The following is a 15000-nucleotide window of genomic DNA, read 5'->3' on the forward strand; positions in this document are numbered from 1 at the left end:
AACAACAAACAGACAAACAGAAACCGGCAAAAACATAACCTCCTTGGCAGATGGTAAATAAAAGTTTAGTTTATTTCTTATCTATGTAAGTATTATTTTATTTATGCTTCCAGTTTAGACCTGGTTTACCAGTTTAGACCTGGTTTTGAGTTTTAGGTTTTAGACCTGTTTAGACCTGGTTTAGAGACCTGTCCTAGAGACCTGGACCTGGTTTAGATCCTGGTTTAGACCTGGTTTAGGTTTAGACCTGGTTTAGTTTTACCTGGTTTAGGTTTAGACCTGGTTTAGACCTGGTTTAGTCTGGTTTTAGGTTTTACCTGGTTTAGTTTTAGACCTGGTTTTAGACCTGGTTTAGTTTTACCTAGGTTTAGGTCTGGTTTAGTTTAGGTCTAGTTTAGGTCTAGTTTTAGACCTTTTAGACCTGTTTTAGTGGTTTAGTTTAGACCTGGTTTAGGTAGACCTAGTTTTAGGTTTAGACCTAGTTTTAGTTTTGGTTTAGTTTAGACCTGGTTTAGACCTGGTTTAGACCTAGTTTTTAGTTTAGGTTTTAGTTTAGACCTGGTTTTAGACCTGGTTTAGACCTAGTTTTAGACCTGTTTAGTTTTAGACCTGGTTTAGAGTTTAGACTAGTTTAGACCTGGGGATTATAGCCCAAATGTGAAAACTGGAAAACAGGAAAATCCCTCTGTGTAATCCATTTATTTCAACAAAGTAACTGTAATCCAATTACCACTCACTGAAACAGTAACTGTAACTGAATACAGTTACTCATAATTTGTACTCTGATTACGTAACTCTGGTACATGTAATCTGTTACTCCCCGACACTGCTTATGAAATGGTCGAAATTATCATTATAATTTTTTTTACCATTTTGTTGAAACGTCCAATAAAGAGTTAAAAATCAAAGAATCTGAATTTTCTGTCTATTCATTCATGTGTCAGGCTTTATAGGGTTTGCGGACAAATTAAAATCACACGCTCCTCATCTGGTCACATTTATCTCCAGTGTGAGACTCACATCTGCTGAGGAAGGCGTCGATGTTCTTGTTCTTGCGCAGAGCGGGATAGTCCAGGTCATGGGCCAGCGCCGTGATGGAGTCCTGAAAAACACGCACACAAGAGCCACGCGCATGAACACAGCGCGAAAGAAAAGAGAAGAAACATTTAACTACAGAGGAACAGGACTGAAGCACAGAGGTCATGTTTATATCAGACGGTGCCTTTAATCTGTTGTATAAATGTGGACAGACCTTGACATTTCACAACAAAAACAGGAGAGAAATGTGGATCAGCTATAGGCGAGTTTCATCGTTGACAAAAGCGCGCGTTGCATGCTGGGAATTATTTTGGTCGGCGGCAAGAAACACTAATTCAACATGACGGACGGAGCGAGAAAGCACGTAAAGGGTATTGATCCCGGTTATTTATCCACTCTAACGGCAGACGACCCAAGACCATTTGACCAGAAATTGGTCATAAGCATCGACGGACGACAAATCACCCTTTTCAACCCCGACAAAAGGTGGAACAAACTAGGGATGGGCATGATTAATCGATAATTGATCATTAAGAATTTCATCGATTACATTAATTTTAATCGACAAACCGAATGTATGTTGCTGTGTGTCGTGACCAAACAGGTGTGTACATGTGTCTCTGCATCAGAAGGAGCGAGACACAAACAGTGGGTCAGTCTGTAACGAACCGAAGCACAAATGTGGATTTAACCAGGATTTGTACAAGAAATTCCACACTTTCCGTTGCGTTGGGACAAGTGTGAGTCCATGTGCACAGTGGATAAAGCAGCACATATGTTTCTGTGTCCAGTGGGAAAAAGTTTTTCCAGGTGAGAGTCGCTCAATGTGGATGACGAGGCCCCGCCCCCTCCCCCCGTACGCTGTCCTGGTTTTGACAAACACAAATCTGGTCACACTGACCTGTATTCACCTGAGTCATGTCTTTTAATCCGACACAAGTTGAACCACATCAGCGACACAAGAGCTGGAGTTTTATCTTCACTTAGTTTATGCAAATTAGTGATGAGGTTTTAAGTTTTGTTTCTGTGAGATTTGAACAAAACTGAATTAAACACATTATAATGTCAAACAGCTGATGTGGCTCTAGAGTCGTTATGTTTATATGTCGTAAAGTTGAATTTATTTATGCAGATTAGTGCAGATAGTAATAATAATGATGATCATTTTAATATAAAAACGTTAATGATTAATCGATAATCGTTAATTCTTCCAACGATCGATTAAGAAAATTTCATCGAATGCCCGTCCCTGGAACAAACCAAATTTCTGGTCAGAATCACCAACTACCTGGACAAATATTCACTTGGGCGATATCCACAATGACTTGGTGGAAACTCCTGGGCCATTCACAGCAGAAAAGATGAAAACCTCCAAGAGTCTCGATGTGTTGTTGAACTTGTTGGAGTCCACGGTTTGTTAGGATCTTCTACGTTTGCTCTGCGGATGTTTGAAAGTCGTTTAATTCACCGTTAGTGGTTCTTTTCACTCAGAATACGAAAAACACATTTTCCTTCTTCCGTGCTTCTATTTGTGCATCCGATAATGCAGCAGGAATTTACCATTATCGGGGAGAAATACGCGAGGTTACGAACTGTGTTTGACGGTACCGTGTTTCTTGCCTCTGACCAAAATATTTCCCAGCAGCAACGCGGGCTTTTAATAACAATGACGTCAGCTGAAACTCGCCTATAGAAGCAAAGCCTGCAGAGTTCTGTGTAGGTCATTAGTTTGTATATGTTTTTAAAGAACTGTCTGATAGTTCTAATCTCTGACAGACACGGATTTGCACATTTTAAATCACTAAATTTTTCTAAAATCACATAATAAAAGAAACACGTCCGCTGACAATAACCGAAATATTGTGTTACTGTATCGTAAAAAGTCTCACAACATATCTAACTACAAGTTTCTTTGCTTAAATTCATTGTTATGGTGCAGAAACAGCTTAAATACAGAAAGAACTACATAGAGCAGGGGTGGGCAAACTACGGCCCGGGGGCTGTATGCGGCCCTTTAAACCTTTTAATCCGACTCGCCGAACTGGAATAAATTACAATAATAAACCTTGTTGATGTTTTATTTGTCATGCATTTCCAGCGTTTCCCAGTAGATGGCGCACTATATATATATACATTGAGTTGCGGCGTATTATGTTGGCCGCAATGCTTTATGGGAAAGTGTTCTTACAGGAGTTATTCGGACCATGAGTGAAGTAGTTGGTGCTTAAGCTATAAGACTGCACTGCTTCCATTTTAAGTTGGTAAAAATAAATCAAGGAAACCAATGGACTCTGAGTTGTAATTATTAATGTGTACAACATTTTGGAATCAGGTTAAATCACTCACAGGTGAATATCTGTGGTTGTTTGGCGTGAGCTTTGTTTTTGAGCTGTTACCAGGCATATTCGGAAACAGTGAACTCATGATGTACATTGACTCGTGTTGTGCAGTGGAGCAGGTCTCAACAGTTTTATGTTCTGAATCTTTCACAGCAGTGATGAAACGTGTAGCGTCTGAAGTCCTAGATAAATGTGAATAAGAATGTAATGAATCTGAGCTCTTAACACGTTATGTCCTGTCTTCTAAACAAAAGATGTTCATTTTGTCATCTTATATACTTTAACTTCTTGGGTTCTTTTTAAAGACAATGCAGTAAAGTGTGTTTACCTTGTTGACATGTTTCGGCTGCTGCTCCATCTTCAGAACTGTCCCCGGTGTTGGTGGTGACGTGTCACACACAACAGCTGATATACGACACGTCACCACCAACACAGGTAACAGTTCTGAAGATGGAGCAGCAGCCGAAACATGTCAACAAGGTAAACACACTTTACTGCATTGTCTTTAAAAAGAACCCAAGAAGTTAAAGTCCTGTCTTCTGTCCGGCCCTTCAGTCAAACTTTAGGACCCTATGTGGCCCGCGAGCCAGAAAGTTTGCCCTCCCCTGACCTAGACCATGATGCTTTGCTCTGTTTTAGTCCAATCTACATGATTTTAAGCACTTTTAAATCTTAATTATTTGGATTATTATGACAGAAAAGTAGCGTATTCACAATTTCGTTCGCTTCCGCAAAATATCGCAATAAATCTCGTCCCGTGAGATGTATATCGTGAAAATATCGTATCGAGAGATTTGGATATTGTTACATCCCTACATACCACCAATTAAGAAGATAAATCTGGGAAAGGAAGTGTGTACGTTACGGGTGTAAGTCTCACGATACGATATCGTCACGGTATGAACCTCACGGTACGATATTTATTGCGATATCACGGGAAAGCTCACGATTAGGGACGTAACAATATCCAAATCTCTCTGTACGATATTTTCACGATAAACATCTCACAGTACGATATGTTTATTGTGATATTTTGTGGAGGCTTACAAAACTGTGAATATGCGACTTTTTTCTTTTAAAACGCCTTGACAAGATTTAATCCAAAGAACTAAGATTTAAAAGTGAAAGTGAAAGTAAAAGAACTGCATCCACAACGAAAACGACTCGATTACGAACGTGCGGACGGGGCTTGAGCTGGACACAGAGGTACAGTAATCGAGTCGTGAGGTCACAAATGCGTGAACGGCCTTTTCAAAGTGTCGACGTGGAATGTATGATTTGATTTTGCTTAAAACCGTTAACTGATAAAAAAAAAAAACTTGATTTAAGAACAGAGCTCACTTGCTTTTCAAAAATGACAGCAAAGTTTCTAGAAAATGCTTTTTCATAGGAGCTCAGAGGCTCTGTCACAGTTCAACAACAGATCAGACCAAAATCAATGATCAGTGTTGGGGAGTAACAGATTACATGTACCGGAGTTAAGTAATCAGAGTACAAATTATGAGTAACTGTATTCAGTTACAGTTACTGTTTCAGTGAGTGGTAATTGGATTACAGTTACTTTGTTGAAATAAATGGATTACAGGGCGGGATTTTCCTGTTTTCACATTTTGGGCTTCTTTTTTTTTTTCCTCTGAGCCAAACCAGGACTAAACCAGGTCTAAACCAGGACTAAAAACCAGGACTAAACCAGGACTAAACCAGGTCTAAACCAGGACTAAAACCAGGACTAAAACCAGGACTAAAACCAGGACTAAAACCAGGTCTAAACTATATCTAAACCAGATCTAAACCAGGTCTCAAACAGGTCTAAAACCAGGTCTAAAACCAGGATTAAACCAGGATTAAACCAGGACTAAACCAGGACTAAACCAGGACTAAAACAGGACTAAAACAGGTTTAAACCAGGATTAAACCAGGACTAAAACCAGGTCTAAACAGATCCAAACCAGGTCAAAAACCAGGACTAAACCAGGATTTAACAGGACTAAACTATCAATAATATTTTTAATACGGTTAAGTAAAATCTGGGCTTTTTATTTTCTTTTAGCAAACAAAATATCTTATGTTACGATTTCCTCGTCTTTGGATTACTTGATTTGCTGTAGAGAAGCAAAGTATTCAGATTACGTTACTCACTTTAAGTAACTTAATGGATTACGTTACAAACTACATTTTGGTGTATGTAATCTGTAATCTGTAGGGGAATATGTTTTAAAAGTCACCTTCCCAACACTGACAGTGATTTGTCTCTTCTTATCTAAGATGAGAAAGTTTGACTGCACCCATTCCTGAACGTCCTGTAAACAATCCACCAGTACATGACCTGTATGACACCACAGACATATGAAGTCATAACTGTACTTTGGAACATGCAAATACAGTGGGAGATTATCGCCAGAGCGACAACATTTCCATGGAAATAAGCAGGAAGACGAGGATAAAAGGCTGTGGCTGTAAATGTGTCATACAAAGAGTGAGGATTTTTAGTTCTGCTGAGTGAAAAGTGCTCTGGAGTCATTGTGCGCTCGAGTACAGAGTCTGTAAACAGAAGAGTCACGTCCGGAGCGCGAGCACAACACAATGGGCAGAAGAGGAGCAGACAAAACAGCTTCAACAGTCTGCTGACATCACACAGCTACAGCTCGTCTCCTGCGCCAAATATAGACACAAACCCCTCCCCCAGACCCCCCCAGACCCGCGACGCATGGACACATCAATCGAACGCACACCCCTGCACATCCCCTCCACCCACGAACACAGCCAGACCCACCCAGGTCCACATCAGACCCCACGCAGAGGCCCAGGTCCACATCAGACCCCACGCAGAGGCCCAGGTCCACATCAGACCCCACGCAGAGGCCCAGGTCCACATCAGACCCCACGCAGATACCGCCCCGTTCTGTCCCAACAACAACAGGGTCGGGTGTCACTTCCAACTGCACATCCGGGTCTGACACGAGTTTCATTTAGGACAAACTTTTTAAAATATCAGTACTGACTGATATTAATATTCTATAACAATATTAATATCTGCTAGGGTGGTCCAAATAAAGTTTCAGAGAATCTCGATTAGAACCCTGCATTAGGTTTTACCTCCAAAAGATGATTTAGGAAGAAATCTGGAAGAAAAAGGAGATGTTTCAGAGGTTGCTCAAGCTGCAGGAAGTTTCTGCATGAAGTTTTGAAGCTCCTGCAGATGATTTGGTTTTTCCTTAAGAAGCTTCACAGTCTGAACATTCATTTGTGAAGAAATCAGAACTTTAACACCTTTGGGCGACATCTTTGGTACTTGAGGGAAGAAATGGCTGGTCTAGAATTCTTCGACTCCAGTGTGACAGAAGAACAGAAGAAGCTGATGGTTCACAATATGATGGAAAAGGAAGGTTCAGAGGTTCCACCAAAGCGATGTGATACTCTTAATCCATTATGAAGAGAAGAAGATCAGGGATTTTGATGTGTTTCTTCAAAGCTTTTGATCGGCCAAAAACACTTTTGAACATTTCCCCAGCAGCAGACTGGGCTGAAGCTTATTCAAGACTTTAACTGTAGCCGAACAAAGAATAAAGATCAGAAACAAGATCTACTGCAGAAGTCAAAGACACAGACACATCTTTAATGACGCCAACAAACACACAGTGGAGCTGTGCTTTATAAGTCACTTTTATGCAAGTTTAATTTTGTGTTTGCAGAATAATATTATAAATTATTAGAATACACCTTACTTTGTCAAACACTGATCCTGTTAAATCTCAGAAGCTCAGAGGCTGGACCTGGTCAGGACTTGGATGGAGACACTGGGAAAATCAGGAGCCACAGGAGGCACCAGTCTCTAAAACTGTTGTTGTGTCCTTAGGCAAAACACTTCACCTACATTGCCTAGTATGAAAGTGGTGTGTGTGTGAGTGATGGTGGTGATCAGAGGGGCTGATGGCGCAGACTGGTAGCCTCGCTTCTGTCAGTCTGCCCCAGGACAGCTGTGGCTACAGTAGTAGTTTACCACCACTGAGTGTGGAGTGAATGAATAATGATCTGTAAAGTGCTCGTGTCTAGTGTCTTGAAAAGTGCTGTATAAATGCAATGATTAAAAAAATAATATTTATTTGGTTTTATGTTACAGTTTAGGCTCTACAGGGCAATTTTCAACCTCTAAATATTAATTTGCATAAAATTTGTACCCAAATATTTGTCCAGATATGAAACCAAATGCAGGGTTCTAATCTAGAGAATCAAAAAAAAAAAAATGTTTGGACCATCCTGCGCTGTAATCTCTGTGTGTGTTTTGGAACAGACTCAGACTCAAACAATGGAAACAGCAGAGCGTTGAGCTTTGTACTGTACGACTGTACGACTGTACCACTGTACTGTACCACTGTACGACTGTACGACTGTACGACTGTACGACTGTACCACTGTACGATTGTACGATTGTACGACTGTACCACTGTACGATTGTACGACTGTACCACTGTACCACTGTACGATTGTACGATTGTACGACTGTACCACTGTACGATTGTACGACTGTACGATTGTACGACTGTACGATTGTACGACTGTACCACTGTACGACTGTACGACTGTACGACTGTACGATTGTACGACTGTACCACTGTACGATTGTACCACTGTACCACTGTACGATTGCACCACTGTACAACTGTACAACTGTACGATTGTACCACTGTACGACTGTACGATTGTACGATTGTACGACTGTACCACTGTACGATTGTACCACTGTACCACTGTACAACTGTACGATTGTACCACTGTACCACTGTACGACTGTACGATTGTACCACTGTACGATTGTACGACTGTACGATTGTACCACTGTACGATTGTACGACTGTACGATTGTACCACTGTACGACTGTACGAGTGTACAGCTGTACGAGTGTACGTTTACACAAACATCAAACACATTTCATGATTATTTTTACCTTAATGAAAAGTTAAATTGAGCTCCTGACTTCACCTTAAATAAACGAGCGCCCCCCCCTCCCCCCTTCATCGCTGACAGTTTGCAGCAGCAGCAGGTGGTGGGGCCCTGGCCCACCCCCCCGACCCCCCGACCCCCCCGACCCGCCTGACTCATCCCAGGGACAGTGTTTGTTCACGGGGCCGTCCGAGCGGGGGGACAGGGGCAGCTGGAAAGTCCTGGAGCTCAGAATAGCCGCGGTGAGAGAGGAGAGACCCCCCCTCACACACACAGACACAGTGATGCAGAACTTTAAAATAAACTGAGGCGGGGGGGCAGGGAGTCCTCACACAACTAATATCAGGATACAATTGTGATCGTCTAATATGGATCGTTTTTAAAGGGCCAATACTGCACTGTTTTCTGATCTATCAAACGTTTCCTCATCAAAAACGCACCTAGAGTTGAGTTTTGTTTCATTCACACATGGTTAACACAGGTTTTTATTGTTCTTTAGGACTGATATGACCAAATTTTAGCAATTTACCTTTTTGTTGTCTTCAGTTTAAGATCTCTGTGCAGCACTTTGGAAACTGCTTTGTTTGTAAAATAGAAACAAAGTGGATTTGGAAATAAAACAGACCAATTCTACATATTTAACTTGTTCTGTTCTGTTGTTATTACTAGAACTTGACTTTTAAGATGAAAAGTCAGTTCCTGGTCTCGGATTTTCTACAATAAATTTTGGCTGTTGTGACTTATACTCTGGAGCATCTTATAGTCTGAAAAATACAGTAATTATTTTTTAGAAAAGTGAAAAGTAAAGTCTTTGTTGATTTCAAACATTCAATAAAATCTGCAAGTACACATTATTATTTTGTCCAGAGGGTTGTTACTCTCCTCAAACTGCCCTGAGTCACTGCAGAAAAATATATTTACAGTAAATATAAGCCAGTTTATACATGTGCAGTGTGTTATGCCACTATTGCACACTAACCAGAGGGTTGTTGGTTTGAACCTTACCTAATGGCATATTGTGTGCCTATGAGCAAAACACTTCAGCTTCAGCTTCAACAGTCAGATTGTCCCAGTTAGTCAGACCTGTGCTACTGCGGTAACACTTTAGTTTAGGGACCACATATTAATAAATAACTAAGTGGTAATTGGTTTGATAATTACCTGTTACTTAGCTATTAGTTGGTATTAATCAAACACTTATTAATACTTAAGATTTCAATGTATGCACAGAAACTTTTATTTATTATTATTATTATTATTATTATTATTATTATTATTATTTGTTCATTAATTTTTCAATATAAAACCAAAAGTAAGACAAAAAAAAAAAAAACTATTTATTATTACTATTTATTATATTTGGTCTCCAAAACCAAAAAAAACAAAAAAAACAAACAGATGATTTTTTTTTTTTTTTTTTTTTTTTCAGTTTTCAATTTTGTGTTTAAATGAAAAATGGAAAAAATGGATAACGACCGTTGCCCATTTACGTGAATTAAACTGCGATACCGGACTGAACCAGGACTGAGACTGGGCCCAGACCAAGACTGCAAACGGTTTAGTCCTGTTTTAGTCCTGATTCAGTCCTGGTTCAGTCCGTGTGCGGCACAAAAGTTCGGCATTGCAGTCACGGATTTAAACACAAAAGCAAAAACTGAAAAAACTAATTGTTACCTGTTTTTTCATTTTGTTTTTGGAGACAAATAATGAAGAAAACAGTTGTTTTTTTCATTTTCTTATTTTTTTTTTTTTATTTTTTTATTTTTTGTTAATGAACGAGTGATACACAGATTTGTAATCTCCACTACTTTAATGTGAAGAAAATAGTTAATGGTTTAATACTTGTAAAATACAGCCTTAGATGAAAATGCATCGACAGCACTTTATAAAATACTAACAAAGATGTAATTAAGCACTTGTTATGCATTTTACTATTAACTAGGTCTGGGCAATATGGAGCAAAAAATATAGCTCGACAGATTTTGCTCTATCTCGATATACGATATACATCTCTATATCTGTACAGGAAAAAATAACCCCCTAAAATTGAAAACTGTAAATACAAATACGACAAATTACACAAGGTCTTTTTTTTTTATTGAAGTGCAAGAGGTCGGCAGTTTATTTAGGAACAAAGTGCTTCTACATCTCTCTGAAAAGTTTAACATGAACCATCTCCAGCGCAATATACACACAGAACAGACTCACCATCAGCAGAACACCCCTCTGTCACAGAAAGAAAACACATATTCCACTGAGCCGTGTCCTTTAGTCCGACAGAAGCTGAACCGCATCAGCGACACAAGGAGCGAGCTGTTTTTTTGAGCGCTCAGTTCATGCAAATGAGCCATGTAGTTTTAAGTTTTGTTTCTGGAAAATGTAAACAAATATGCTCAAAACTGTGTGGATAGGAAAGGGAAGGATTGCGGATGCAGAAATGACGTGTCTGGATGTTATGGAGGTTTGCTACTACTGTTTGGTTCGGTAGGGTTGTGATCGCGGAGTGTGCATCGGTCAGAATGCAAGGATGAGGCGGAAGATCTTTACTTCTTTATTGACTTTGGATGGGATGAGTATGGGGGCGTGTGTGTATATGTGTGGTTCTGTAAACAAACAAATAAACACAATATTAGAAATAGACTAGATTAAAAGGAACAATAATAATACACAATATTAGGCAAATAGAAATATAAATCCAAATATATATTAACCAATGGGTACTCGGCAGACACGTGAAAAAAGGTAGGCCTCAAAACCTCTACTACTAATGAACTACAATAAACATAGGCATTCTGTGTCAAACACAATCCCCAAATATACATAAGGCTACCTGAGTCGTATAAACAAAAGACTTCATTTTTCATTCATTTATTTATTTATTTGGGTCACAGGTATATTTTGACATTAATTCATAAACAGTCATATTTAACATATACAGACCGAAAAGGTGCAGGCTGAAGCTTAAGCTTATTCTGCCTTTACCCTTTATTCCTTTGTCAGAGCTTCATCTTGACACCAGTTCATCTTCATAAATACAGCAGGAAGAAACAAGCAGAACAACAAAGTTCTACAGCACAAACTAAGTCTCATATTTCATGTATCTGTCCAGAGTTAAACATTTAAACTTCTTTATGAAGTGAAAGAAAGTGGTGCACAATTTGAGGTTTTCTGTACAGTTGTTCCAGAGCTCCGCCCCTTTAACAGATTTACAAAATTTCATAATGTTTGTTCTGATTTTCTTTTTAATAAACATGGTCGTGCCTCTGAGCTCATATCGGCTCTTTCGGATTTTGAACATGTTCTGTAACGATTTCGACAGGAGATTATTGTTTAATTTGAACATGATTTTAAGAGTGTAAGGTGACTAAATCGTAAAATTTCAGCGTTTGAAGGTTTATAAATAAACATTGGTTGGTTCGTTATAAGTTGATAATGTTTTTGCTCTTATTGCCTTTTTTTGCAGGGTAAAGATTGGCTTTGTATTCGTCTTATATGTATTGCCCCAAATCTCAATACCGTAGGTTATGTCGGGCATTACCAGCGAGTTATATATAATAAAAAGACTGTTTTTATCTAGGGTATATCTATATTTATATATAATTGCGATCACTTTGGATAGTTTGTTCCTAATTGTATTTATGTGTGATTTCCAGTTTAGATTATGATCTATGGTTATTCCTAAAAATTTAAAAGACTTGACTAACATGAATCAAATAATAAGATAAAGCATACATAAAATGAAAAGTAGCTTAGCAAAAATTTAGCATTGAAGCTAACATGCGTTATAACTGCATAAATAACACTGAACAACTGTGAACACTCCGTTTCCTCATTAAACACCCTAATTTAACATGGTAAAACACCCACCTGTCTCATGGACGCACACCACAACAAAAAGAAACAGATAAGAAACAACAACACACCTCACCACGCACAGACTAATAATGAGAAAACGAAACTTATCATGCGCTCACAAAACGGCCGCGCCCCTAGTGGTCAGGCTTGGTACTGCACCCTAACTAAATAAACGCTATAATACAGCCCTGTCTTCGTAACACTGGACGCAAATCGTTTCCAATACAGTGATGCATTTCAGTATAAACGTAACCTAAAAGACAGAACTCAGTGGAAAATGAGTGTTCTCTCTGTGACAGTGGATGTGCTGCTGATGGTGAGTCTGTAAATGATGGAAAAGTTTCGTGTTGCTAGAAGCTTTTCACTGCCACCAACTTACGACAGTGACTTAGCCAGGCTGGATCCACCTCGTGCTTCCAGTCAATTTCATTTCTCTCCAGCGACTAGATCAGGAATCAAAATACAATAGACGGTTCGTAAAAATCCCAGAAGTGCGAGTTCGGGCAGCAGCCAATCAGCAAAGAGAAAAACATTCAGTGTTATCAACGATTCCCGTGACTGAGGAACAAAGAGAATGTTTGGTGAATTTTATCAAGAGGAAAGACGTTATTGTTCTTCTTCCTCTGGGATTTGGGAAAAGCTTAAAGGTTGTATAGAGGATTTTCCAAGGAACGAGAAAACCAGCGACTGTTTGTCCTTTTTCAAATGTTGCGCATGCGTGAAACCCCCCCCCCTCCCCTACAGCTCCTACGTAGAAACGCCTCCTCCCGCCTCCTCTTTACGCCAGAAACAGGTTTGTTTACAGCTGCTGCACATGACTTGTAAACAACTAACTACAGTGTTGGTTTGGCAAGACGGAGAAGTGAGGAGCGGGGGGAGGGGGTGCGCGGACATTTCGTGCGCGGACGAGAAGTGAGGAGCAGGGAGCAGGGAGAGGAGCAGGAAAGGGGTGCAGAGAAGGTTGCGCGGAGATTCAGTGCGAATGAACTAGCTACAACACGCAGCAGCAAGCGGACTCTTTCTTTGCATTGAAAATTACGTTTTCAGACATAGGATATCGCTTTCGTGTCCTGAAAAACGTTTGTCTCGCTCTTGGAAATAAAGTACGTTTTCATAATAAGCAGAAGTTTCCTGTCCAGGAGTAATTTGTGGACCAGTGGTTCAGTCTTTAGACCCTTCGTCTGCTTCAGTCGCGCCATCGCTGGAATGAATCTTCAAGAATCACCTTAGTTTGGCTTCGCTGCTTTTCCCCTTGTCTTCTTCTTTCAGCGACCTCAAAAACGGACTTTCTTTTGCGGCGAACTGCTCCTGGATTCTTGTCGCCATTGCAACAAACTTTGTGCGAACTGCGAGGAAGATATAGGTAAAAAAAAGCCGCGCTAAGAACTGTTGCGTTGGTGGAGTAAACAGCGTCTGTGCGTCTTGCGTCTGTGGACTGTGTGACAGACAGTCGTACGTAAACCACGTACCGGCGGCGCAGGCAAGTCAGTTACGATAGAAACGTAGGGAGTTTGATTGACAGCCTGTCAGCTCACAGATAACGAGGCAGTGTCGTTATCTATTGGCAAATGTTTAGCCCCACCACGTCCAGAGTTGATGAATTTTTATTCTCTTTTTTTTTGGTCATCATAATTACAAGGCTACTGCATCTCTATAATCTATCATTGACAATTTGAAACCAAAAAAAATCCTCCATACAACCTTTAATATACCAGTTAGCCCCATTAGCGGCGCATTACAAATGTCACGACCAAATAGCAGCGATTGGTTAAATAAAAAAAACACCCGTCAACTATCGAGCGAACGAATCCTAATGCTGCGAGGTCACACGGTTTCTACGAAGTGAAACCGGCTGATGAAAGAAGAAATCAGAATTAAATATAAGCATTATATCAATATATACGATGTCAGAATCCAGATTGTGTTTAAAAAAATATGTCATGAGTGTGTATACATGCACATCGATAACCCGGTTATTAGCCATATCCCGGTTATGTCAGTATTCGTGTTACTGCGTTTACATGCGCACTGAGAAACCGGGACACTCATATCCGCGTGTACATGATCAAATGGAGTATCCCGGTTTCTTGACATAATCTTACAAATGCGCAGGCGCAAAAATTCACTTAAATCAATTTCATAAACCAGGAAAAATACAAACCGTGAGCTCCTTTAGCATAAGATGCTAAGGAGCTACGAGATCTCCCACAATCCACTGTGCAGATTCTTCATTAAAATCTTCTGCATAAATAAACTCAACTTTACAACATATAACCATAAACACTATAGACACATCAGCCCGTTTGATCAGATAATTCAGCTGTGATCACATTTGTTTACGTTTTACAGAAACGAAACTTAAGACCGTGGCTAATTAGCATAAACTGTTAGCGGCGATAAAAACAACTCGCTCCTTGTGCCGCTGATGCGATCAGTTTCTTTTGACTAAATGACACGACTCTGTGGATTATGTGTGTTATTCTGTGACAGAAGAGGCGCTAATGATGGTAAGTGTGTTCATGTGTGTGTTGTATAGATAGTTCATGTTTTAGCTTTTCAGCGTCACACGAGTGCATTGTAAGTGCAGGTTTAGCGCAGCTCTTTATTTACGTCATTATCACTCGTTTGGTCACTTTATTTATGTTGGTCAATTTTTATTTATGTCGCTACTGTTGTGGTGAAAGGCTGGAAAGTGTCTTTTGGACGCATGCGACTCAACTTTATGTTGCAGTAACCGGATACTGCGTTTACATGCCACAGTAACCCGGTTACTATCGGAATAAACCAGCTACAGTAACCGGTTTCTAATAACCAGGTTACTGAAAC

General features: G+C 39.8%; 1 protein-coding gene across 1 annotated transcript in view; it reads right to left on the bottom strand.

Annotated features, from left to right (window-relative positions):
* LOC110172686 (rho-associated protein kinase 2-like) overlaps nt 1-15000 on the bottom strand; it is a 168337-nt gene that overhangs the window by 130820 nt on the left and 22517 nt on the right. Inside the window, exon 3 of the mRNA XM_055149584.1 lies at nt 1021-1102. Coding sequence (XP_055005559.1) covers nt 1021-1102 — 82 coding nt within the window. The remainder of the gene's footprint in view (nt 1-1020; nt 1103-15000) is intronic.

This window comes from Boleophthalmus pectinirostris, unplaced genomic scaffold (genome assembly GCF_026225935.1).
Source record: "Boleophthalmus pectinirostris isolate CB_2022bp ecotype Guang Dong unplaced genomic scaffold, ASM2622593v1 HiC_scaffold_13, whole genome shotgun sequence".
NCBI lineage: Eukaryota > Metazoa > Chordata > Actinopteri > Gobiiformes > Gobiidae > Boleophthalmus > Boleophthalmus pectinirostris.